At 38.7% G+C, this 26,577-nt stretch overlaps 1 protein-coding gene across 4 annotated transcripts in view; it reads right to left on the bottom strand.

Moving 5' to 3' along the window:
• Window positions 1-2,113: 2,113 nt before the first annotated feature.
• Window positions 2,114-26,577, bottom strand: part of TECPR2 (tectonin beta-propeller repeat containing 2) — a 43,405-nt gene continuing 18,941 nt past the window's right edge. For 2 of the 4 annotated variants that reach the window (XM_027893595.1, XM_027893596.1), the window contains 9 exons: window positions 26,328-26,508; window positions 25,045-25,186; window positions 23,479-23,719; window positions 22,609-22,698; window positions 21,528-21,761; window positions 17,755-17,903; window positions 5,686-5,827; window positions 4,593-4,742; window positions 4,040-4,339 (listed from right to left, as the gene is read on the bottom strand). In XM_027893595.1, the coding sequence (XP_027749396.1) occupies window positions 4,182-4,339; window positions 4,593-4,742; window positions 5,686-5,827; window positions 17,755-17,903; window positions 21,528-21,761; window positions 22,609-22,698; window positions 23,479-23,719; window positions 25,045-25,186; window positions 26,328-26,508 (1,487 nt within the window). In that variant the 3' untranslated portion in view covers window positions 4,040-4,181. Of the gene's footprint in view, window positions 3,543-4,039; window positions 4,340-4,592; window positions 4,743-5,685; window positions 5,828-17,754; window positions 17,904-21,527; window positions 21,762-22,608; window positions 22,699-23,478; window positions 23,720-25,044; window positions 25,187-26,327; window positions 26,509-26,577 lie in introns of those variants that run through there. The other 2 variants (XR_003572341.1, XR_003572342.1) reach the window with 2 other exon arrangements.

Below are 26,577 nucleotides of genomic sequence, written 5' to 3'. Positions count from 1 at the left end.
TATATTTAAATACATTTTAAGTCAAGTAGACTCAAAAACCAAAGGAATCATCATGGTAATTTCACACAGCTTCCAGTATGATACTAGCCACAGTATACTCTAAAACATTTCCTGCATTGAACCCATTCAAGTGATGAGAAATGCACAGCAGACTAAGGAGATAATTTCATTCGTCCAGATATTTTGATCTTTATCAGTGGAGCTCTGGTTGTAGTAATTCACAAAAGATAATGACTGCAACTCAACTTTCACTTCCCAGTAATTAAAATCTAGTCCTCTATACTACAAGCTCTCTTCTGTCCTGCTGATATGAGAGTGGTTAACTATTATTGTAGTTATTTAACTACAACAACTCATTATTAAACAATCAGGGTGATCTACTTTGTTTGGGTACATCGGCTTCCTTTGCTGGCTACTTGCCACCCCAATACCGTTTCCAACACGCAAATTTCAGGAAGGCTGCAGAAGGAATAAAAGCTTGCATCTCATATTTTACCACTAGAAATCCTCAATGCAGATCTTACCTCTCTACTTCTGACAGGAGGGATGGAATCTGGACAGGGCTAGTTAATGTGAAAACTGAAGACCAGAGAATTTACACCAAGGCAATGTGATCTCCATGTCTTCATACACTATGTTTTACTAATTGCTAACTTCCCAGACAAAGCCAGAGGCATAAAAGCACTTGAATTTCAAGCCTCTACACTCAGAACAGCATTTACTGAAAAGCTGTTTCAAGGTTGTTCCTTGAACCCTATCCAGAACTCCAGCAGAAACAACTCGCAACAGCTCACTCGTTAAAGAGAGTTTTAAGAGAAAAGCAAAAATATAAACCAGAATGCTACACTAGTCTAAAATAACCCACAAGTGCCTTCAAAATACTTGACAGGACTCATCTATTGGAAAGCAACATAGTGGAGTTAAGGAGTTCAAACTTTCTGATGTTCTCAAGTGTGTGGGGAAGAAGGGGGAATTCTTGTCCGCTGCATCAGACACTCTTTGAACAGGTACAAAGGCAACAGAAATGTGAATCTTTGTAGCTGTACAATTAAAGCTATGTTTAGACAATGACCTAAGTGTTCAATATAATTTTTCTTAGTAGTAGCAGTGTTTCATAACAACACTTCTACTATCTTACTGAAGCTATTCATGCACTTTCTTTGACACTTGTTAGCAAAAGATTTTCTTTGTACCACTTAACATGATCCTATTCATTTTTATTGCTGTGAGACAAAGAAAATCAAGAGTTTCTTATAAGATGGCTGTTTCACAATAACTCATCACAGTCATCTTCCTTAAGCTGTGACATAAGGATCACTCCTGCATAATAGCAACGAGCTGGTGCTGTGAGGAGACTACCAGTTCCCTGTAGGAGTCAGAGAAGCAGCTGAACCAGTCTGTCAAGATAAAAGCTATGATAATTAGCAAGGACATTGCCATTTGAATCCGAACAGGATTCCTGGGGCTGGAAGTGTGTTTAAGAGTCAGAAGCCTCATTAATCATTGCTGTGTTTTCTTGTGTGAAGTTACCCAGGTCCTGACTCTGTCAGGAAACAGTTCTCTCCTCTGGGAAGTGAAGCCAAGGTGCTCTCTTGTAAGGCCCAGCTGCAGTTCCAGTTAAAGGCCAGAAACACAGGAAGTCCTCAGATAATTTAAAATTCAAGGAAGGGTGCAGTTACAGCACGTGGTACAATCACCCATTTTCTGCTTGAACAGTTTCTAACTGGGACTGCACATGCATATTTTTCACTGAAAGCTAAAGATATTTAACATGCAATTTTTGTTGAGCATGTAAGGAAAGAAATTTGTTTACTTCTAGCACAGCAAAACCATCTTAATAGGGAGGCAACAAGCTTAATATTCAAATATGAGAAGTGCTTAATTGTCTTTCCTTGAAAGATGACCATTTTGCTCGTTTGACATGCCTGTCATAATTAAAAAAATATATGAAATAAACTTCACAGTATCCAGGTCCTTACATTGTCATTACCATATTGTCTGGGGTAACATTAGGGGAGGGATTTCATAAGCATGGCTGTCTTTCACAAGACAGTTTCCAGACACAGAGAACTCTCTTGTGAATCATACAACAGATGAGTCTTACCACAGTAATTTATTTCTTAAAAATCTAGTTTATTGCACTTGTCTCAAAGCACAAACAAAACCAAAAACCTAAATACAGAAATAAAAGTAAAAAAATCCATCCTAATTTTATTAAAACTACCCTAAAAAGTAGTCTGATAAGGGCTCTTGACACCAATTTAATATTAACGACCATAGCAAGGAACAGTATTATACAGTAAATAAACAACTAGCAAGCTCAAACCATTACTAAGATGACCTTGAAAAATGTAATACAAAAGTGTCACTAATTAATAATGCCATTGTACTTGAGCATCTGATGCTTGGCAGGGCACAGAGAAGTACTGTGTCCTTTCTCCAAAGTGATTGACTCAGGAGCTGCCACAAGGTACTTTTAAGCTGAATTTCAGCTTCTTTAGGGTCCTCAAGACACCAAGCTATGCTTGCATAAAACATATTGGGTTACTTCACAAGCTGATTCCATTACCATCCACGGCCAGACAGGCTAAAAAAACCCTCTGGGGTAATCTCTGTATACAGATGAACAGGAAAGAAGCAAACATAGCATCTGTAAAAGGGAAACAAATCTGTCCTTCCTGTAAGACTGAGATCAGACTGAGAACTGACAGCCAATATCACAAGTGCTACTAAAAAAACCGTGCCATAACTTGGTTCTCTCTCCACCGATTGACATTCTCACCTTGCCCCGTGTTTGTTCCAAGTTTAGTGCAGTACACGCATGACCTGTTCTGAAAGAGAACAGAGGTTCAAAAGAAAACACATCCTTTTCCGTGTGTATTAAGTTCTCAAAACAGAGACATCCCCACTTGTCAACTCTCGGCCTTTTCGGAAGCTGGCTCTTTTGCAGTATTGGTTAGCAGCTGCTTAAAACATTCTGATGATTTATAAGCTTAGAACAAACACAAAATAACTCCTCCGCCTACGTACTGAACTCAGGTTCTCTCATCTATAGTTCTATTGCTTAAAAAAGATGAGGTATCTTTCAAAGAAGATTTAGTATAAAGAAAAATAAACTGCAATTATTAAGTTACTTCCCAGTTCATCACATACTCCTGCTGCAACCTCTGTTAAGTATAAGACACTTCAAAATTTAGCTAACATAGCTAAAAATCAGAATATTGTTAAGTATTTTCTCACAATATCGCAATTTTTAATGGGATATATAGGTAATTCTATCTATTACAATTTTTTCTCTTAATACATCTAAGTTTGGTACTCAAAACAATATGAGTCCAAATGTTAAAGCACTGGCTGGAGGCACAAATACAGCACAACAGGAATTATGAAAGCTGCCTTTACATTCCTGCTATACTACAAACCCAACAAGCGACCTCTTCTTATTCCAAACTGGGACTTACCCCCAAAAATCTGTCAGCTTCCTCATGGCTATGGAAATGGGCGACAGTCCCCCTGATATTAGGTGTAATCCAAACTTCTCCCTTGTGAATGAAGCCAAATTATGAACAAAATTTCAAGAAATGGAAGGTTAGTATAGCCTTGCACATATTTATACGGAAATGGATCAAACTAAGTCAATTTCAACACCAATACTGTGTAATCATGATGTTCTCAAATCTTACTAAGAAATACTTCACCGTAATTTCTTCCATGCTGCAAGGGAAAATAACTCTAAATGTATGTACAACAGTCAGAGAGCAATCCCATCAGTTTGGAGTTCCAAGTACAAGAAGAAATTGAGAAATGCTTAGTGTTTCTGCTGTAGAGAAATATTTAATGCAACAGAATTCCTTCTCAAAATCAGTACATTAGTGTGCATGCTGTTGTGAAGTAGTCACTTTCATTGCTAGTAAGATTAACTTAAGGGTTATATTTCCAAAGGAGCTTCTACAGTAGAACGGTATAACAATTGCAGTATGCCACACCTAAAGAGTCTCCCAAAAGATAATGTAACAAACATCAGAACTCACAGCTTGGGGGCTATTTAACAGGTCGGTTTTTCAATACAAAAGTGCTAATATCACAGGTCCAGTACGAGTGGCTTTTAGATCCAATATTCTGTACATACATCACAGAAATTCTGTCCTGTTTTTTTCGCTGTTTCACGAGCTTGAGAGACTTCATATCACTTCCCATTCATCTTCAAAATCATCAGGGTGAAGCAGAACAGAAGTGTCATTATTTTTCTGCAGACTATGGGAATGGCTAAAGGTCTTAGTGAGGCGCTGGAGCAGAGATCCTGAAGTACTGATCGCCCACAGTTCATCTAGAGGGGTCACTGCAAAGCAGAAATTATCCATCTTTTAATTAAGGTAGCAGGTTCCAATTATAAACTTTAAATAAATAACATTTGTATCTGTTTTCCTAATTATACCCCAGCAGGTTTTTACTAATGTGATAAAAGCACCCTCGGTGAAGGTCTCACCGAGCGTGCAGCTCTCCCTGCATATGGTCAGCCTGAGCACCATCAGGGAGAACTCAAAGCAGACATCACAATGTTTTGGACAGACTGTCATGCAGAACCAACTTGCCTGTTAAGCGTGAGACATTTCCAGGAATCTTCTTCCAGTAGTCTCCTGCAGGATTCTTGTCAGTGATGCCGTACCGACGAGCTACATCTCCGTTGGGACACCGTGCCCAGACGGTCCTTGTACTTATGGCCAGCTGGCAAGCCTGCAAACCTACAGAGATTTGGACACAAAGAGGAAACAATCACAGGCTTTCCTAGGTACTAAATATATATATACTTGCATAAAAATTTACTAAGAGCAGATGTCAAGATTGTAATAGTTTTTATATATTCTTACATGAAGCACTGGTGACCGAAAAAAAGCTTTTTAGTTGCAGAGTTTGTATTCTGCATCTATTGGCCACACTGTGGATACATTTTATTATGTGGCCACAAGAAACGTCCAATTAGAGGACCTTCATGATACACTTTTGGAGCCTCCATTATTGTTAGTACCACATGGGGAATAATCCAACAGTTACAATCTTGTCCAAAAATGGTGAATATTATAGACATCGTGAATTTTTTCTCCGTCTCTTCACAAGTACTCCACAACTAAGTGCCATGTGTTTATGCAGTGACAAACCTTTAAAAAGCAGACAGCGTCAAATACACTGTTATTTAGAAAGAAACAACTAAAATTTAGTTTTGTTTACAGGCAAGGCAAAAGCGTAACTACCTAATCCACAACACCTCCAGCATTCAGGATTAGTAGAGAGATGTGCAAAATAGCATTAGATTTTTGTTACCCTCATCTACATAGTAACCCCACGTGATACCACATTTAAATACGGAATTTCCCATGGCACAACAGTTTTCTACTGCTTAGGAATTCTGCTTTAGTTCTGTCTGAAAGGGAACTGTACCACTTATTAATTCAGTGGCAGTAGCTTAAAAACCACTGTATTTCTCCTAGTTAACTATTTAGTGTGTTTAAGTAAAACCAAGGTCCTCTTTAAAAGATAACCCTTATCAAACACTTAATTGCCAGGAAAAATATTTTATTTAAGCATTACTATCCAATTTAAAAAGCAACAAGAAAAAAAAACCCTAAACAAAACAAAAAAACCGAGAAAATGGCAGAAACAACAAGGAACCGACGCATTAACTTTTACCTGGTACATGTTCCCAGTCAGTGCCTACAGGCATTTCATCTGTAATTCCAACTCGTACATGGACATTCCATTTGCTATCAATTGCCCACAACATCTGATCATTTGGACTTGAATGAATGCTGACCAAGTTGATTCCTACTGGCTATAAAAATTAAGCACAGTATTTAAACTTTGAACTACTGCATCTTTGTACTGTTGTATCACTTGTTCTTCACAGAAATACACATCCACAGTAAAATATTTACCAGATACTAAAGACAGGGAGCAATGTAACTGATATTGTGTATGTTACTGTACAAAATTACCAATTTTCCAAGAAGTCAATCCCTTTCTAAATAGAAAAGGAGTATGAATGAATGTCACTCAACTACTGATAATGATATTCATATTTAATGTTCAGCATTCAAGTCTAATAATGTTAATATTTGCTTACCCACTGCTGTTCCAATCAAATACAGTTTCAATTGAAAGTCGAAGAGGAAACTCTTCCAATGAAATGCACAAAGTGCAGCATTTTCCTCCTGTCTTCCTGAAAGTTTTCCTAACGTAACTAACTTTGCACTTTATTTCTAAGCATGTACAAGCAGTACAATTTGTTACAGTCTAAGTGTAGACTCTTTGCAATGAAATGGTGATGATCTGTCTTCTTCCCTGTACTCCACTCTGCAGGAATACAACCATGGGACCTGCTGCAGACCACTGCAGTACTGGAGCAGCCACACCTGCAGGAGAGGATCCACAACACTACCTGTCAGCAAACACAAGTGAAACACACTTCCCATTCTGCTCCCAGGCACGTCCTAACTCTGTCTGCTTCTACAGAGATTTGCCTCAATTGCTGTTCAAAATCAGTGTCACTGACATCAAAATGATGGTGATTTTCTAGCAAAATGTATCAGCCAATAGGCTGGATGTTTGCAAATATCCTGTAAAACACGTACTTCAAATAAAACAGGGACAAAACCAACAAAAAAAGTTTTCCTCCACACCAGCCTAATAAAGGCACTGCAGAAGACAGTATGGTGGCCTGAAACACATCTCCTCACAAAGCAGCACTGAATTCCCTGCTTTAGCCTCACAGGTGAAAGCTGAATTTTCACTGTGAAATATAGAAGAGCAAACAGCAATTTGCATGTATATATATATATATATATATACATGCAGATTATGCTTCTGTATTCCTAGGATTATATATATATATAAGGACACAATCCAATCCCAGATGGGTCTTCTGTGTACATAACAGTTACCTGCTTTGGGTTTTGCTTTTAAAATTCTGGTGTTGATGTGTCTGACCCAGCTATAACCAAGTCTGACTTGCATCACCAAATCAATCCTGTCTCTTCCGGTTTTAAGGCCTTCAACAGACTTATCTTCTCATGTTTTTGCTCTCATTAGGTATTTGCCCCCCAATGGAAGCTTCAGGCTGGTAGAGACTTGACCAATTGTTTACCTCTGCTTATGGTAAATTTACAGTGGCTGCAGTTTGAACACTTACAGTAAAGTCACTAATTGTCTTGAAGAGCACTGACTACATAGAATACAGCTGCCTAGCTGCTTTCAAACTGTATTAACCTGAAACCCCCCAAACAACAAACCACACCCAAAACCTCCAAACCTATTCAAACCCAAACCGCAATAAAACCAAAACACCCCAAAACCCCACACAATTTCCCTCTGTGGGCTTTCTGCCCCTTCACTGGAAACGATCCTTAGTCCTGGGCCTGTTTCTGTTTCTCCCCTCCATTTCTTCTCTTTGAGAAGAGCTACTTTGAGCTACTTTGGCTCTCACTCCCTATTTCTCCCTGCTCACTTCCCCACATGGCTGCCACGCGATGGGGCCTCTCCTGTGCTGCTTCCAGCTGCATCACGTGCCTCTCCATGTTTCTGCTCTTGTAGTCCCAGGTTTTCAAGTAAGGAAGTTGTGCAGTTATTACCTTATGCAGGATGAAGCACTGCACCAACAGGAGATCTTCGCCTTTTATCTTTTTTTTTTAAATTTTATTTTATATTTTAAAATCCACTTATCTCCTTCTCCTTACCATGTTCTTCTAAAAGTAATCTCTTTCTCAGCTTTAGGATTTTCTGCCCCCTTTCCTCCACACCACGAATTGCCTGTGTGTGCCTATGCTCTGCAATACACTTCACCTTCCAACCAGGGTCCTTCACAAACTGTGCCCAACACCTTGGTGTGACTTTTGTTGCTGAACTGCTGGGATTTGTGCACTTTGCCCTCCACTCTCCTATATCACAATTCCCTTCCTTTCTTCCTGTGTCATTTGTCTAGAAAAGAATTCTCTGAGAAAGAACTGGAGTATTTCCATCCAAAAAGACTTACTGAGTGCTTATACCTAGTACCTACTACAGATTTACAGGCAGTGGAGGCAGAGAAAATCAGACAAAACACCCCAAAGGAGTGCCATGAAAGGAGCTGCATGAATCTCAACTAGATTGCTTCTGATACCACTGCAGGCTCAAGTATAATCAGAGCAATTACTTCTCCCCTATTCTGCAGCACAAATGCATCTAAGAAACAAATGGCAATCATGAAACTCAAAGTAATGTGTCTACAAGCTTAGCCAAAAATTCTTCTCATTCTTTGCCTCTCTAAGTGAGCTCTCTGGGTATTTCACTTCCAGCTTCTCTTCCTTCTTCAGGCTACTTAGCTCTTTCTGAGAAACTTGCACCAATAAAACAATCCTGTTCCTCTCCCCGTGAGAGATCCAGGCAATTCACCTCCACCCCCCACAGCTTTCTGCTGCGAAACAGCCAGTAAAGGGCAGAGATGACAGGACAGATACTGACATCATGTACAGCTTTTGGCACAAGCCAGGGCTAAGACACTGGAAACAAGTACAGGCAATTCTTAGGGCTCATCGCAGAGATTTGACCTCTGTTGTTTTGGGGTTTTGTTACCCCAAAGCAGCCATCTACACCAAAAAAGTGTTCTCATGGCTAACACAGTAAGGTGGATAAAATTAATTTGACATTTTCTTGACATAATGTACCATTTTTTGGAACAATCACGCTAACATTGTCTCAGATAGCCCCTATTTTCACTAAGTTTTAATTCCCATAGGCATGCTTTAAGTGTTTTATAATCTATATAACAAGAAAGTCTCTACAGCTGCAGTTTAAGGTTAAATAGAGTTCTCTCATAGCAGCAAAGAGAGATATCTGTGCAAATCCATAAATCAGCTGATAACATTTCAGAGGCTGATAACCATGCAAATTAATAAATTATCTTAGCATAGCCTTTTCTCAGCTGGTTTAACTTCCAACAGGATCCATGAGATTGATATACCTTGACTGTAAAACATGTCCTATTTGTAATTTACTGAAGAATCTGGAATTTTAAAGAGCCTCACACCAGTCTCTCAGCTTTCCTCCTGTAATGCTGACACACAGAACTCTGCTTTTATCCACATTTATCCACAATACTCAACACTGAGAGAGATCATCATGTTATGGATCATTAATGGATCCAGTGTTATTTGATAAAAAATGGTGCAACATTGTTTTCCTTTTCCTTTTCCTTGGGGTGCCAAAAATTTCTAAACTCTAAAAATCTCAAGAGGGGAGAAGGCAGATCCTCCTTCCCTCTGGTCTTGAGCATTGGCTACAAACACCCCAGTCACTCTCTGTCTTTTGATATGAAGGATTTCCCACCACAACCATGGACTGCAACACATATATTGCCAATTATGTACTTTTCAACACTAAAACTACATACTAAGAGCTGTGAATATCTTTGTTATGTGCTACAAATAAAAACAACAAAGAACTTGCTAGTACCCACACATCTCATGAGAAAACAATGTTGATAAAATGAAGTAAACTAGAAGGAATCACTTAACTGGCAAATTCTTAAATGATATCAAGACACAGTATCTCTGCTAAACATATTTAAGTTATCAAGTTGTCCAGTAGCTTTTTAATTCTGTGCAAGTCATTTCCTTTGTTTCTGCAAACCACAGAGAGACAAGCCTCGGTGTAAGAACTTCACTTGAACAATAGTATCACACAAAATCCAAAGTAAAAACTAATACATTCCCCTTCTGACATCCCCTGACATACTACCCAGAAGTTCTGTCTTACTGGTCACAGCTGAACCCAAATCACAATGGTTCAACTTCCTTGTCAGGAAGAAAAGACAAACATACACACACAAAAAAGGCCCCAGAACATTTTCCACGTCATTTTTCAGGAGCACAGAGTCCATGTACCAGCAAGCTTCCACTATCTCTGTTCTGCTGCAAACATCCAGGATAAGGAAGACTAAATAAAACATTATCAGTCTGTCCAAGCCCAATCCTTTTCAGAATGAGGTGATGGGTACATGCTGCACAAAGTACCTGCAGCACCTGGTCCAGCCCAGGCCATAAGAAGGTCACATCAGAGACACTTCTCACACTGTTGAGCATTATGTGTGTATCCCACTAATCTATTTTCATGACTAACAGCATCAAGACCCTATTAACATGAACAACAAACAAAGAATGTAACTTAGAGAAGCTCTCCCCTAATATATGCCTATTTCTCTATTATTTTCTGAGGTTCATTTGAATGAAGGTTGTAAAGCACTTTCAGCATTAGCTTGCTAAATTAAGTGCTGCTTTTTTCTCTGCAGAGAAGTTCAAGGCAATACACAGAAGCAGGAAAGATTTGGTCTTCCCTCAATGCCACATGTTCTTCAGTAATGCTGTGATTATTTATTGTCTGTGATTATTTACTGTAAACGTGATTATTTATTGTCTGAAAAAACGGAACATTATTTTCCTCAGAAAAACAACATCACCCTTTCCCCCACTTTCTGCCTTTAGTGAATAAAGGGACAAAGGCCTTAGTTGGGTATCTCCAATTAAGGAGATATCTATTGTGCTGTCTATGGCTAGCTCAATCAGGAGTAAAAGGCAAAGCTGAGGAGTAAATTCCTTGACCTCTCCTCTCTGTTATCTCTACATTTTTTTATTTCAACATTTTTTCTTGCAGAAACATGGGAAAGACAACAACATATGGCATCAAATCATGGAAAAGATCAAACCAAACCCATGCAACTATTCAACATGATAAAGCTCAACAGAACCATAAAATACTTTTAAAACATTTAGTACAACTGCTCCTTGCAAGCAAGTAAGAAAAAATAGTAATTAAAATTTCATGCAACCACATTAAAGGCATTACAAACTACAGGCCTAGTCAGCTTTGCCCAGTTGTCTTCTAGTTACAGTCTTATAACTAAGATTATAAACTGTAGAGTGGGAGATAAGCTGCCTGTAATTACCACTACAGGCATTTTTAATAACATACTGAAAAACTGAACTATTAGGAGAAGAACAATTAAGTTTTTACAGAAATGTATGTTAAATAAACACTACATGCAACTTCCCATGAAACAGCACATAATTTAGCACTAGGTAGTAAAAACCTTGTAAAAGCAAAGCTCTGAGTAACTAAGGCTTTTATTTTTTTTATAAACACACTTAATGAGCATCAGTGAAACACCTCTCTATTGTTTAAAACTTAAATGACTTTACCAAGGAAAGCAAACATTTCATTTAATTTCAGCCTCAGCTCTGCTTTGCTAAGACAGTTTTAACTAGTTATTGAACTGTTGCTTTTTGTGCCATTTTGCTTTTTATTGTTTGTTCATGTTCTTTAATATGTTTGTGATGAAAACACCCCACGCTTCTGACAGTGACAGAAATCCCCATTCCACTACTGCTCTGGTTTATGAACAAATGCAAACACCTTCACGTGTTACAATTCATTTACATAACTACTGGAACAAAAAACAATAGTACTCCAGGGGTCAGGGATCAGAACCCACGTCACTGCCTCCCAGATAGATGATCCATTTACGAGACTATATATAGACCAATCTCCTCTGCTTTGCCTAGTTCTTAGATTCATTGGATTTAGGATCAGCAGACAGGGACTTCCTACAGACCAGACTATTTGGCAGATCTCTAGGAAGGGTCATGGGGGCAGGAAAGACATCACAACCCAGCCCTCCAACTCCCTGGAGGAGGGCGGACTGCTAGGCTGCTCTGCAAAGAGAGGCTGTCAGAAGTTGTCTGCTTACAAGCATCATCATAAAACAGGGAGACAGTAATACACCCTGGGGAGGGGCCTTCGAGCTCTTAATTCACGGTCAAAGGGTCTGATGTGTCCAGCAGATATCCCAGGGTGTCTCCTTACTGCTTGCTAAATCACAGTAAGTACCTTCTACCCACGAATGTTTACATGATGGCGTTTTTATTTTTAAACAGAATAACTCTGAAAACTCTTAAAACTCAGTGATAATTGTAGTTACTTTATTTACCCCAAAACAATTAAATATATAGTTCTCTTTTAGCTAACCAAAATACAGGCACGCCGGAAGAGTGCAGGTGCGAGGATGTTTCTAGTACTGCACAAACGGAAGTATGAAAACTGAGGGTTCTCCTTCTGACAACTGCTGTTTTCAGTGCCAGCCAGTCTTGTCAAAAAGCAAATACACCACCGTGAGATCACGTTTCAGAAGGACTCAGAAAGATTGCCTGCTCAGTTCTCTGAGTGTACCTCAGTTCGTGCACTTTTTGGCATCCGAAGCTTCTGGTGCTGATAACAACTGCTATCGAATAGGACAGGCTACACGCACACTTCTCTGAACGTGGCGATAGCAATGCCTTGAAACAAATATCAGAAGGCTAAAACTCCAGAGCGGCAAAATACAGTGAAATGTAGTGACAGCAGTTTTCTTAACCAGCAACAAAAGGGAAGATAATAAGCACTAAACTCAGCAACAGAATCGGCATGAGGCAACTTCAGTACAAGTGCTGGAACTGCACTTTTTCAGCCTCTAAAAGCACCTTTTACATAACTTACAATTACTTAAGAAAGGCATGCCTGTGAAGAGTAGCACAGACTTGAACTTAAACAATATGGCATCCTAAATGAGCTAAACAAAATACACAGCTGCAGGAGCCTTGATCTCCTGCACTTATTTGCAACCCACCACGAGACAGATGCTCTTACTACTGCCAAACAGTTTTTCTCTACATCATCTTGAAAAGTCTGGTCCTCCAGGAAAATCCTCTCCCTGTTAACGTCTTCAGAGGCCTCATGTGATTAAAGATATTTGGAACAACAGACTAGTTAGTGGCCTAGAGATAACCAGAAGGTTTAATGAGTGTATTCCTTCTCCAACCCAGGCAGACTGGATCTAATAGGAGATACTTCCTCTGAATCTCATCTGAGCACTTCAAAGCAGATCTCGTAGCAACTCAAAAGGATATCTGTGCCACAGCAAGCCAGTCTGTGCTAGGGAGAACAATCAGACTTGGAAAGAACAGTTACCTGGAGTATGCCTTAGAAAGAACAGAGATTTCTACAGCGAGTTCAAAAGTAGCATAGATGATTCTAAAGTAAGAGTTACGAAGCGTTTTCAACAGAAAAATCCCTTCCCTTCCAAATATCCAAGCCCTGAAGATCATTTCACACAAACCCTTCCTCCATTTCAGCTTAATGGCAAAATCTGATCCTGAGAAGTGCTCACCACTTCCTCCTCTAAATACCACTTAGCACAGAATTGGACTTAATAATAATAGAAATCTCACTGAAAAATGCAAGAGCAAGGCAGATGGCAGAGGAAGAATGTCCCCAAATCCAAATTAGGTGTTCTGAAAAGTAAGTAGAATTTTATTTAAAGAAAGGAAATGAAACAAAGATCATGACAACCACTGGCACAACCAACCTCCTTACCTTTTCTTAATCTATGCTCGATATTGGTAAGGTATCGGAAAGAAATTAAATCTATCCTGTACAGATTTCTCAGAATTACAGATAATTTGCCTAAATTTCAAATTATATTTTTAAACTATTATTTGCTAGTTTTATTAATGTTTGAACAGCCTTGCTTTTTTTTTTTTTTTTTGGAAGTCTGTGTGTATAAGAAAAAAAACAGCTTTTCCTAGATCACCAAGAATTTCTACTACCTATAAGAATTTCTCTTATCTATGATACCAAGCTTAAAATATAAAGAGACAATTACCAGGTTGTTTAGGGGAAGAGTTTCAAATCAAAAGTCTTTCTAACCTGAAATGAACATTTTGCAGGTGACAGTTTTATGGCCAACTAAGTTAAGTGGTGCTCATCTGCTGAGACCCTGGGAACAGCTTTATGCAGGAGTCAAATAGCAAACATTTCCTTACATAAACCCCCTTGTACTCCACAGTTCAGACACGCTACATGGATATTTAAACAGGCCTCTTGATTTAATAAAATTGCTTTTTCAATCCTATTCTCTATGAAATTTAGTTACAAATGAACAACAGGGCAGCAGTTAAGCAAATGACAATAAAATGTTTCAATGTATTTTTAGAGTAAGACTGCTTATTTACAATCAATAGATCATTAGTCACTTCTTACAAATACTTATTACGATCTTTCCTTTGATCTTGTCAAATGAAGTTGTTTAGCTGATAGATTCCACACTGTAAATCTGAGAACGTGGTTCTTAAGGACAGTTTGTATGTTAAGTCGTGCTTGTAGGAAGTTAAGTGTTTCTCAAGAGCAGATTTTGCCTCATTCAGAAGGTGCCAGAAATCAAGGACGAAATGCTGAAAGAATTATTTTCAAGCAGTTCAACTTCTGGGGACTTTTTAAAGTAATTTAATGATTTTTAACTCTTGATCAACTTCTCCTCTACAATCACTTAAATTAGTCTTATAGACTACACTAATTTTAATTTTTTTTAATTATTGTTCCTTTAGGCCAGAAATCTGAAAAGCATTAAATCATAATAAATATACATTCACACACGGATAGAAACATACTCCATAGAATCTTCTTAAAGAATATTTATATTTCCTGTTATTTAAAAAAAAAATGTAATGTTTATTAAGACATGCTACAGCAGATCATAGTTTTATGCTGTATATTATGAATGAAGAACACTTTCTATTTCCTGGTCCAAAATAATTTCATCAAACCATTTTGATCAGTTTTGTCAATGTCCTTGAAGCAGCTTCCAAAAAGCTGCTGAACTACATCATCACTTTGACTTTTAATACTGCAGAACAGAATTGATGAAGCACAGAAAACATCTATATATAACCTACTACTGCTCAAGATACTGTAACGATGTTATCAGCCACTTCTGAAGTACCAGATAAAATAAAGAGGGAGGGCAGAGAACATACAGCGTTGTTTTTCATGTCAAGAGATGCTGCAGTGGAGAGGTACAGAGGGAAGAGTAACAAAGGAGAATGGGTTTGGTCTAGATTTAAGAAAAAAATACAGCATCACAGAGCCAAAGACTGAACTTAAATTACATTCACTCATTTTAGCATGAGCAAAATCTCTTCAAAATTACAGTTTCTGAATACCTTTGCGAAGCTGTGCAAAGACAGATGCTGTGCAACTGCAGCACTCCTTTAAGGAGAAGTGACACCATAAAAGCAGAATCTGCAGCTGCTCACAAGCTGCTCATGAGTCATGAGATCTGGGATGGGCAAGTCATATTGGCTCTGACATTTACTGGGGAATGAAATATCCACAGTTGGTTTCAAATTACGTTATTTGAGAGTGCTCCTGTACTTAAAGAAAGTGAAAGGCAATTTTGATTTCCTTCTTCAAACAAAAAATGGCTGAATTGTTCACAAATACTTCTTACAGTATTTCTGCTGTTCTAAAGAGAGAGGCAGCATGGACTATGTCAAAGTCAATTAAGGGACAGATAACAGTAAGTAATTTGCTCCTAATAAGCAAATACTGTTCACTGAATAGTTCAGTTTTCAGACATCATGTTATATTTGTTATCCAAACGCTAAGTTAGCATTTGGAATTATTTTAAAAGTTCACAAATTTTCTTATTTTGCATTAAGGCTCTATAAAAGCATGAATGGCTGCTCCTTTAATGACTTGTTTTAACATGCTGGAATTGTCTCAGAACAAGCATGCAACCCACGAGTTTTTATTTTCTCTACAAGAAATGTTTGAATTTTTGCCCTTTCATATTGACTCATTAAGTTTGCCAGGTCAGGAAAGAGAATGACACTGCTCTGGGTATCAGAAGCTTATAATTTTTGGAAGCCAACATCATCCCTCTTTCTTGATGAGATAACAGGAAATAATTTGATTTTCAACCTTGTCCACTTTCTACATAAGGAAGTCACTGCCAAACCACGAGCCACAGCAGATCCCAACTGTAAACACCTTTGCATTGAGTTGTTTAATCTACACAAGCAGAGGATTAGAGAATAACTTAAGACAGAGAGAACAGTATCAGCATTGAGAAATGGCTTTTTGGGCTATTTCCCTGGATAGACCTTTGGTAAGAAGACACTACACAAGTTTAATTCTCTCTCTCTTGGCAAACTCAGTTTTAAGTGGATTGTATTCTCCTCTCTTTTTAAGAACACTACCTTCATGGGAGATATCATCACTGATACCTTCAGTCTCCTCTTCCTGCTGTCCTACCCCTTGTTAGCAGGGAAAAAGCGCCTCTTACAGACTACGTGAAAAAGGCCTACATTCAGCACACAAAGAATGAGCAGCATAACCAAGTCTTTTTTGCAAGAGATATTGGCAATTGTTTATCAGTCTGCTTCGCTATCCTGCAAAACAAGGTGCCATTTCTCTGGGATAACATTCCCAGTACAGAATTAGTCATCCAACCAGTGCTGTGCTAATTGACAGGATGCAGATCTGCACTTTCATTTCTCTGTTCCACTGCCCCTCTTTGCTCTTATACCCTGAAATACACAGGTGCCAGTAACTGGCTGGTGAGAGATAAGCATAACTAAAAGCAAACTATAAACCCCAAATAAACTATTGCAACTCCACTGCCATAGATTTACTTAAATTTCTTAATGTGTCCTTTCAAAAGTACCACGTATTTCAAAATCTTTAAAAGAAATTATGTAACATCATAAAATGTCAATCAAGTAGGCAAACACATTCACTGCTACTCTGGCAGATCAGCAGAGTTCAGTTCAAGCATTTTCATGTCAAGGGGCAAAGAATGAAATCAGCAGTCAAAGGTCAGCTCCATTAGAACAGTCACAGAAATTACTCTCATCTCACAGATTAACTTGCAAAGTATTAGAGCAGCAAAGAAAGCAAGCGGGGATGTTTAAAAAAACAAACAACCAAAAAGCAAACAACAGACACCGGAGAAACAGAATATGTCCATTTTCTATATTCAGAAGATATGCACCAGTAGGTACTTTAGGAGGCTTCTTTCCACTCTGGTCTTCTGAAAGGATATAAACTTTGCCCATTTCAGGAAAAAGGGAGAAGAGCTGCATTTGTACTGTATACTTAAAAATGACTGCCTAGTAAGGAAAGTCCCAAAATTCACAAAATCACAGAACATGCTGAGTTGGAAGGGACCTACAAGGATCATCAAGTCCAACTCCTGGCCCTGCACGGGACCATCCCCGAGAGTCCCACCACGTGCCTCAGTACCGGTATAGTTCAAATGCTTCTTGAGCTCCATCAGGCTTGGTGCTGTGACCACTTCTTTGGGGAGCCTGTTCCAGTGCCCAACCACCCTCTGGGTGAAGAACCTTTTCCTAGTATCTAACCTAAACCCCTCCTGATGCAACTTCAGGCCATTCCCTCAGGTCCAGAGCAAAGCACAGCTGGACCCTCAGAGCCGGCACACCCTGTACAGCCCAACAAGTGTCACCTGCTGTGATGCCTTTCCCACAGAACCCCAGCAAGCATCCCAGACCCACAAGGGTGAGGATAAAGCAAGAGGGAGGCAGGCATTTCAGCACCACACCACGTGAGCAGAGCCTTCCCTCGCCCTGCCTTCTGTGCTGTTTGCCCATCTAGCCCCTTGCTCAGCACACAGCAGGTGCTCAGGATGTAGTTTTCAATCCTGCACCCTGCTATGTGCCTATAAAGCTGCTATGTGTGCTACAAGAAGAGTAAATTTTCATTAGGAAAGGAAAACAAAACCTGTGTGTCTACTGTTTTCCATGAGTGTTAAAAATATTGTTTTATTATTTAGCACAGAGATAAATCACCAGGTTACAACAGTTAAAATCAACCACCAGGTTACAATCAACACTTTACCTGTATGGGGGGCTCAATCATTATCCATGCAGGAAGCATCAAACTTGGGTTAAGAGGCTGAGTTCCTACACGGAAATAAATGCCACCATTGGTGTCACAGGCCCAAACATGCTGATTTCCACAGGTCAAGCTGATCAGCTTTACAGCACCTAATAACAAAGAGAGTATTAGTAACCTGGCATTATCCTTTCAAATTCAGCTAATAATGAGAACTCTTATTTAGACTTCATTGTATTAAACTAGCTTTAAACACAGTCACATAAAAATGATTAAAAGCTCATACAACTTATGAGAGAAAAAAAATAATCACCAGATGCAATGAATAAAACCGATACGCAGCATATATCTGAGAAATTTCTCTTCTAAATCTAAAAATAAATGTTTTAGTCACAGGATACTGCAGTTTCTAAAGCCCATGAAAAATACACTATTAAAATAACCAAATTCAAGCAGGGAACCATTCCGTGACAAATGGTGTCAGTGCCTAGACAAACTTTCACATGACCTAACATGAACTCTTCTCTGTGGCTCGCCAGGCTTGTAGACTTTTAAAGGTGTTGATCCGCTAACACACGTTCAGCAAAGAACATTCCTAATGCCAGCACTTTAAAAATACGAGAGCATGTGGATTATGCATTTCAGTGTTAACATACCAGTGTCACATCTGTAAATAAAGGAACTAATTTTCAAGCAGATTTATATTCACCGGTGTACGTATTTATTACAGCCATATCAGAAGTGCAGCAGTATTTTAACCCTGTGTAAGCCAGCATCGTGAAAAAAAAAGCTGCCAAATAAACTGTGTTTTGGAATTTTGGGGTGGTTTGTGGTTTGGGTTTAGTCTAGATTCCTGCAAGGACAGTAGAGAAGCACACCTGATATTTTAGACTAAAAGAACTCCTAGTTAACTGTCTACTCTTTCATTTTAAAATAGTCATGTGATGTAATATACCTAACATTTTATTTCTTTTTTTTCCTCCCCATGTTGGACAACACAATGCTAAGTAACAGAAAACATGTTCCAAAGAACGAGGGACCCATCAGTACAGACACACTAAAGAAGGAATGCTCTGGTCAGACTCCAAACTAAAGACTCTAAAAATAGGCCTTGCTGGTTAACTGAACATGCCAGTGCTGCTTGGGATATCCCATTCTTGGTAACAGTTCATTCTTCAGGTATGTGAAATCTGGCAACAAACCCTTGTAAAATGCATCAGGCACAGCATTCCTAAAGAATGGGGTGCAATTTTATCCCACAGAGTGCAAGTTCAAAGCATTGACTTCTGCAGAAGGCAGCATTTGCTGTCGTTAAGGCTTGCTGAGGGAAAGAATAGGAAACAACAGGACAACACAGCCTTATCTTTTAATTATCTGTAAGAGTAAACAGATCTCAGTAACCAAAATTATTTAACTTTCTGAATCATAGGAATATGAATTAATCATTCTCATCCCAACATTTCCTTTAATCATACAGCTTCACATTGAAAACAAAATGACAAAACTATCCTCTACTGCTTGGGATAAGAATACCTACAACAACTTCTTTTTGCAGGGAGAGGCTTGACGTTCAGCTACAAAGTCAAAATCTTACTTTAAACCTTATTATTCCTTCTAACATAAACATATGTCTCGAAGTAATGGCTTCATCATATGACACCTCAGCTGTTGAACTGTTCTGATCCAGACGAGCATCAGAGCCCTCACATGTGGAATCACATATCACCTACTCGGCACAGCTGATATTATTTACGTCTACAGGACAATTTGATATTCAAAAAAGCAGCCCTTATGTAAATATTTTGGGGTCCCTCCCCTCCTCCCTCTTACTGTTTGGATCTTAGGAGAAGGTCATGCTAACCACAATCATCTGCTGTCTAGAGCAAGTAGCGGGATTCAGAGTCATTGTTTATTGTTAAAACCTAAAGGTCATTCTACTGTGTTTAGATAGCAGCAGTGGAACTCTAATCAAAATAATTTACTAGTTACTACTCCCAGTACACAGTGTAAAGGCAGAAGGAAGACACTACCAACATAATATGAATATTTCAACCTTAATGCTGTCAACCCCATCACTTCACAGAATTCTGAATTGCATTTTTCAGCAAGTTGCTCCCACTTCCCCATCCCTCCCCAGTTACAGCCCTAATGTTTCAGGAGTAAACTTAAATATACACTTTAAAAATAACAATAGTTCTCCAATCTCCTCAGCCTCATTAGAGCAAATAAGGGCTCTCTTGTATTACAGCCATGGATATGCACTTGTCAGCAGTGATCTACCATATGCAATTAACAGGAGGAAAAATCCCTAAAACATTTTCACTTCTCAGTATTAACCCGCAAGTGACAGGTAAAGTGGAATGTTTGAAGTATTTCCTGACCCAGATCTCTGCTATACATCACCAGGTGCTACAGAGCTGACAAGAACAGCTGAATGTAATGGTTGAAATTCTGAACTGCTGAAGTTCACAGGCCAGATATTACAGTCCATTAACTCCAACTGTGCTGATTTCCTTTATGAATTCTTTTGAGATTTTCAGACAATAGCAAAAAGTTATTTATTATTTCTGTTAAACTGTTACTGTCTGAATTGCTGGAAAGCAGTGGTTCATGAAAAAAATTCCAAACTGTATTAAGGAACATCAGAAGGACAGCGGACAAATCGATCCTGTAGGTCAGAGAAGGTAAAAGGCATCGGCCAGTGTTTAAACTGTGGTATGACGAGTCATTTTCATCAGATACGATAAACCTGGTGTACAACTGACAAACACATTCATTTTAAAATACATGTTTTAAAAAGTTTTCCAGGAAGTATTACAATGGTACACCAAAATTGTATGAGGCCTAAAGTCTGCCAGCTGTGTCTGCCTCATCCCTGAAGTTAAAACTGCTTGTCTATTCTCAGACCAGTCATTAACATTGCCATTAAAAATAAAAAAACTGTAAAACAGTTGAATTATTTTTAAAATGGTGTGAGAGTGGCGCATGGTCTCAATTTCTTTTATCTTTACTTGAAACAGGAATGCAGGTTAGCACTGAGATAGGAATGTTTTAAGAGTCAGACTAGCACAGAAATAAATCTGATTGGAATACTGCTGATGAAGTTGACATGTAACCTGATTACCCCAGGGCCAAACTCCAAAGTGGGAGTAGATTTTAATGACCAAAACATGGTCAACCACCTAAGCAAATTGAAAAAACAGTTAACTGGCACCATGTTCTAAGCATTATGCTGAGTTATTAGATCAGTATAAACCCGAACATGAGTGTTATCAGCTTTATCCCTCATGGGTGATGCAACTCTTGGAGCACAATTTTTCATTCACAGGATGCTAATGCAGATTTTCTGGCAATGTTAAAACCCTGGTTTTAATCACAAAATTCAGGGCTTTGTGTATGGCACTGCCCAAGACCAGGTAATTATGGTTACACTGCAGAACAAGAGCCAGAGTAGTTAAAGCTGCTGGTAAACCTGCACAGCACCGTGTCAGGCTGAGCCATCTCAGACTGACTAACTGCAAGTTGCACAGACACACATACATTACCTTGCAAACAGCAAACATGATGTCTACAGGAAAAGGCAAAACAGAACACTGTTTGAAAGCCACATCTGTTCCAGATGTTTTACAATCGTCTGCCGTGAGGCCCATTATTGTAAGGTACTATTTAATCCAGTAAATGTTATATTCTGTATCAGTGAACTGAAGGATGCTTATGGAAAACATTGACAGTATGCTAAGGGTAAAGAGATACTCTACTCAATAAAAATGTCATACCTAGTTGGGTGAGATCCAGTTTTGTCCAATGCATCCCCGTTGGGCAGCTGGATGAAAGTGTTCTTATAAATATCTGCCCAAGACTATCCAAACCCCAAATGGCATCCTGGCAGGCAGAGTAGTGCACCATCTCAGCCTCTGGTGGCAGCTGCACCGTAGAAGGACGAAACTGAGGATTCTGATCACTGACACAAAACAGATCCTTGTTGCTTTGGCACAGCCACAGAAAGCTTCCTGTGGAAAGGACATTTCTGTTACTAAAATAATTCCTAATCCACTCTGAGAAAGCTTACACACCTACTTTTTTGTGAAGAAAATGATCAGTGCATTCGAAGGCAAAACTAAAGTTTCTTGGCTATGTTCATAGCGTAAGACATGGAAGTAAAAATACACATCCTAAGCCCTTATTTAGGCACTTAAATACTCCCTTTTTCAAATCAAGTAGTAGGTGATCTCATTTGAAGAAATGTTTCATTTGGAAAAACTAATAGAGAAAAACACACATAACAGTGCACTATCACCTCCCTTTATTCTTTTGCTCTTACCCTTGATAATAGCCTTTGAATACAAAGCATTCTTTTTCAGCTCTAAATCACATATTTTTGCCAATAAAGTCAGTGTACTTAGATAATGGAACTGCTAACTGTTGTAACTGGCAGTTCAATTCTCTAGCATAGTCCTAGTTTTACTGATATAATGTGCAATTTTGCAGCAATAACTGTACTGACAGGAGAAACCCTCGGTTAGTACAGGCATTCCAGCAGGGCATGCTCCAAGATTTCCTATTACAAATTCTGGTGATTCATGCTTCGGCAATTTAGGGAGTCTCTGCTCTTAAAGAACTGCCCATTTCTCTGTTGGATGCCACTCCACACCAAAGGTGAGAGTGAATAATATGTTATTTTAATCTCCAGTAATTTTACAGACATATTTTCACCCTACTTCAAAAATACTTTAGATCTCTGTATACAGAAGAGACACTCAAAATGTGAAGGAATTCAGGATATTTAATTACTTATACCATCAATTCTACTCTATTTAAAAATCAGATATTATATGCCTGCCCTGTTGATTCACTAACCTTCTTTAGATGAAGCTGTGGAAGCCAACACAAAAATCCACTTTGTGGCAGAAGCAGTACCACGAGGCACAATATTATTCCAATAAGTGCCTTGAAAGAAAGGACAGGGTGTCATTAGTATGAAACCTAATTTTCTATTAAAATTTGTTGTTATTTAAAATGTTACAGTTTGAAATAAATTCTATTGCACTCAATTATTAAATATAATTTAGACAAGATTTTCTATGTGAATCTTCTAAGAAACTGTTGAGGGGAGGGGGAGAACTTCCTCCTGACACATAGATATATATACACGTGTACACACACAGAGAAAACTGGGGATGCAGAAAGGGATCAAGGACAAGATTAGTGGTCACCAACAAGAGACCAATTTGGTGATGAGTTTAAACAATGTCCTAGGCCTATTGTTAGCATTTACCTGGACAAAGAAATGTACCAAATCAAAATTCTGTTTTGAGAGATAAAGCAAGAAAAATAAAGTAATTCCTCTACTAGCACTCTAAAACCACAACATTACTGTTTTGCATAGTCACACTGATGGTGAACCAGACTCCACTGTGCTAAATAAAACAGCTCAAGATTGCCTTCTCTTCCCAGAGAAGGGAATTCTCATCCCAGAGATGTATAGGTGTTAAAAGGAGTTACTTGAGCACAGTTCACCAGCTGACATTGACTTTTCCAAGAAAAACATTTCCCTTTAAATGAGAAAGTAGCTAAGACCAAATGCTAATGAATCATTTAAATTAATTTTTACACGTTTGTTAAAGCTGTCCTGACTTGCCATGGGTAATTTTTGTGGTGCTGTAGTTAGTTACTTCCTCCTGTTTGATTTTCTTAACTTAAAAACATTAGATGTAAAAGCACACCAACCTATTAAGTTTCCCTTTGCTACATGGAATTCATTTTTGCCTGAAGAGATCCAGACTCCACTGCCATTAACTCCGAGGAGGCTGGGTTGACATTGAAGCTGCTGTGACCAAAATGCCATTCGAAGCTTGTCAGCCACCTTCTCCACAGGTGCCTGAGCTGCTGTTGCCACTGTGTGAGTTGCCTGGATTATTGTCTGGAACAGGCTGCACTGGTCAAACACTACATAGTCAGTGATGCTCACCTGGGGAAAAAAAAAGTGCTCTTGGTAATTAATTAAGCTTTTGGCCGAACTGCACAATCTTTTACCAGAAGCTGTTTTTTTGGTGTTTGTTCTTTCTGAACAGGAAATCTATCAAGAGTTTAGAAAGCTTCAAAGTGCAGGAAGGGAAAAATAAAAAAGGTACATTTTGAATAAATGTCTTGCTAAGAAACCACAATCAATATTAAGCATCAGCTTACAACTCCCTCCTACCCAACAATCCATTTAGAATTCTACATTTTAAAAAAGCCCTTCTTTTTAGAATGTCACCTCTTCTCTCCCTCTAAAAACATGCTGAACTATGAAAACAAGAGGTGAATTTTCAATTTCCCAAAGGAAGAGAGAAACTTGATCAGTGTAGCAATTCAAACCACATCACAAAACCTTGTATGCAATACTCCTTCACAACAACCTCATGGACATTTTAATTCATAATGAAGGAGGAGGTCTAAGCAAGCACTTGCCCAAGTTCGGCCATGGACAACTAGGTTGGCAACACTCTGGGATACTCTTAGAAAGAAAGGAAATTTTGTGCCTAAGAGCAGAAAAAGAGCAGCATTTTCCCAATAGCCTCAAAGCCAAGCTACTCATGATGCCCACATGCAAGAAGAGATTATGTATGCACATAAACTGAAATTCTTTTAACTTAGGTAGGCATGTAGACAAACAAATTTTCTGTATAACAGTTTTTGTACTCCCTTCTCCCCCACCCCTGTCTCTGGGGAAAACAAGAAAAGCTGGAGAAACCAGAGTTGGGAATTCTAAATCAAAACCAGACAGCACTTGCAGTAACTGAGTTGTTTTTACCCACATGAGCTGTGACTGAAGCAAAGAAACCTCAGCTGAATGGAAAAATGTGTAACACATTTTTTTTCCACGGTTACTTATTGTTTATTTTACTCAGCTAAGGAAAAGGATGGGTGCTGGAAGATGAGAGAAGAGACTGCATTCAGCAGCCAGACGTGATGCTCTGCCTCAACAGCATGTTCTACTGCCACTGTAAAGGTACTGAGCTACATGCACCATGGATGTGACCCGGAAAAGAACTTCTTGTGTTCTGGAAAACTCCTGTGATGCTGCTCTGGATGACCACGGGATGGTTTTTCCCCCCACCCTTTATAGCAGATGTGAAAATGGATTTCAGCCCCAGCCACACTACATATATATAATATTGTAATATACCGAATAAAGAGTGCCGTAATATATCCAGCAACTAATTTTTATCTTAGAATCTTGTGGGAAAACAACACAAACAATAAACCCAAGCTAAAAGACTAAACTGAAAACAAAATTAAAAAAATGCCTACTTGCCACCAATGGTTATCATCTCCTTGTGGTTTCTTTGAAACTATACCAGTTCTGAACCAGAGATTGCCATGGATATCCAAAGCCCATAATGTCTGCTGATCTCCAAGGGTTATGCACACTGGTTCCAAAGCTTGCATTTCACTGGAAATGCAAACAAGCAAAAGAATTAAAAACCTTATTTCAAATTTATGTTTATGGTATTTTAAGGAAGCTGTTACAATGCTAATAGCAGTTTAAAGTGATTGAACTCGGGGGGGCCAAGCTAAAAAACACATCTGATATCAAATTTTCAAAATTATTCAGTAATTTATATTTCATTGGTTTGTATAAGTAAAAAACATTCAACAAGGAAAAAAAAAGTCCTTCTAAGATTACTAAAGATTTGAAACTTGGATACATAACAATAAAACTAAACAAAACCTATTTTAAGCAATCAGGGGCTGTGTTCTTTGAGTTTTTGATAAAACAGCCTCATAAATGTGTCTCCTCCAACTTCCTTGACCTATTCTGAGAACAATACTAGCAGTTCATGGACCATAAATAGAAAAGCCAACCTAACTATATGGCAAAGATCAATGCTGAATTTAGGACTGCAAGTTTTCTGCATAAGTAAACAATTTTCAAGCTCAGAAATTCAACAGGTGATCGTATCAGACATTGAAAAGGTACCAAACAATGCTAGATCTTTCAGATAACTTTCTCAGCAATTTAAGAACAAAGAGTGAGTGCTTTCTGTGATTTTAATACAAACCCCAGGAACACAAAATGTACCAAAGGTGTAGGTCAAGCAGCTTTTTCATTAAATAAACCAATTAAAGTGCATGAAAATTTCAGGTTTGAACAAGACACTGAGTAGTTTCTTAGACTCTGCAAGGGCCAAAATACCAGGCTGTGAGGTAAGACAAGTTAAAGCATCACAATAGAATATTCAGTAGATAAAATCATACGACAAGAACTGGAATTTCTTCCTATACTTGCTTCAGGCTGATGTCACAAGAGAGACTACATTCTAGATTCTCAAAGCCAGCAGTAGAGACTCAGTGCTTTTAACTTTAGCACAAAATAACTACTGTGAGCACAGGATCAACTGCAAAGCTGAGTACCAACTACACAAAGTATTTATAAAAATCTGTGGCTGGATGACCAAGAAAATGCTGAGATTTAATGTGAGGGGAAAAATAACGAACCCTCAACTAACTGGTGAGCTCATTAAAGCCATTATGGCATGAATTAACGAAGCAGTACTTAATAAAAGAAGAATGTCCCACCACAGTGACATTACCTGACAATATCACTCTTCCACTGCTCTCCCTCAGGGCAGAAGCTGCGCACTCCCTCCCGGTACAGCAGGGCCCGCTGCTCGCTCAGGGCCCACACTACATTATTTCTGGATGTAACCTGTGACAGTGGATAAGGGCAGTCAACCTTTACTGCTCGGGCACAAGGACGATCCACACTCAGGCCTAGAAATCAAAAAATGAGGATTGCTTTACAAACTTCGGCTCCTTGCAACAAAAAGAGAAGAGATAAAA

Source organism: Empidonax traillii, unplaced genomic scaffold, assembly GCF_003031625.1.
Source record: "Empidonax traillii isolate 1590-97213 ecotype Southwest subspecies unplaced genomic scaffold, ASM303162v1 scaffold398:size1781980, whole genome shotgun sequence".
Classification (NCBI taxonomy): domain Eukaryota; kingdom Metazoa; phylum Chordata; class Aves; order Passeriformes; family Tyrannidae; genus Empidonax; species Empidonax traillii.
Note: the sequence above shows the minus strand (reverse complement) of the source record. Positions and strands in the feature narration are given on the sequence as shown.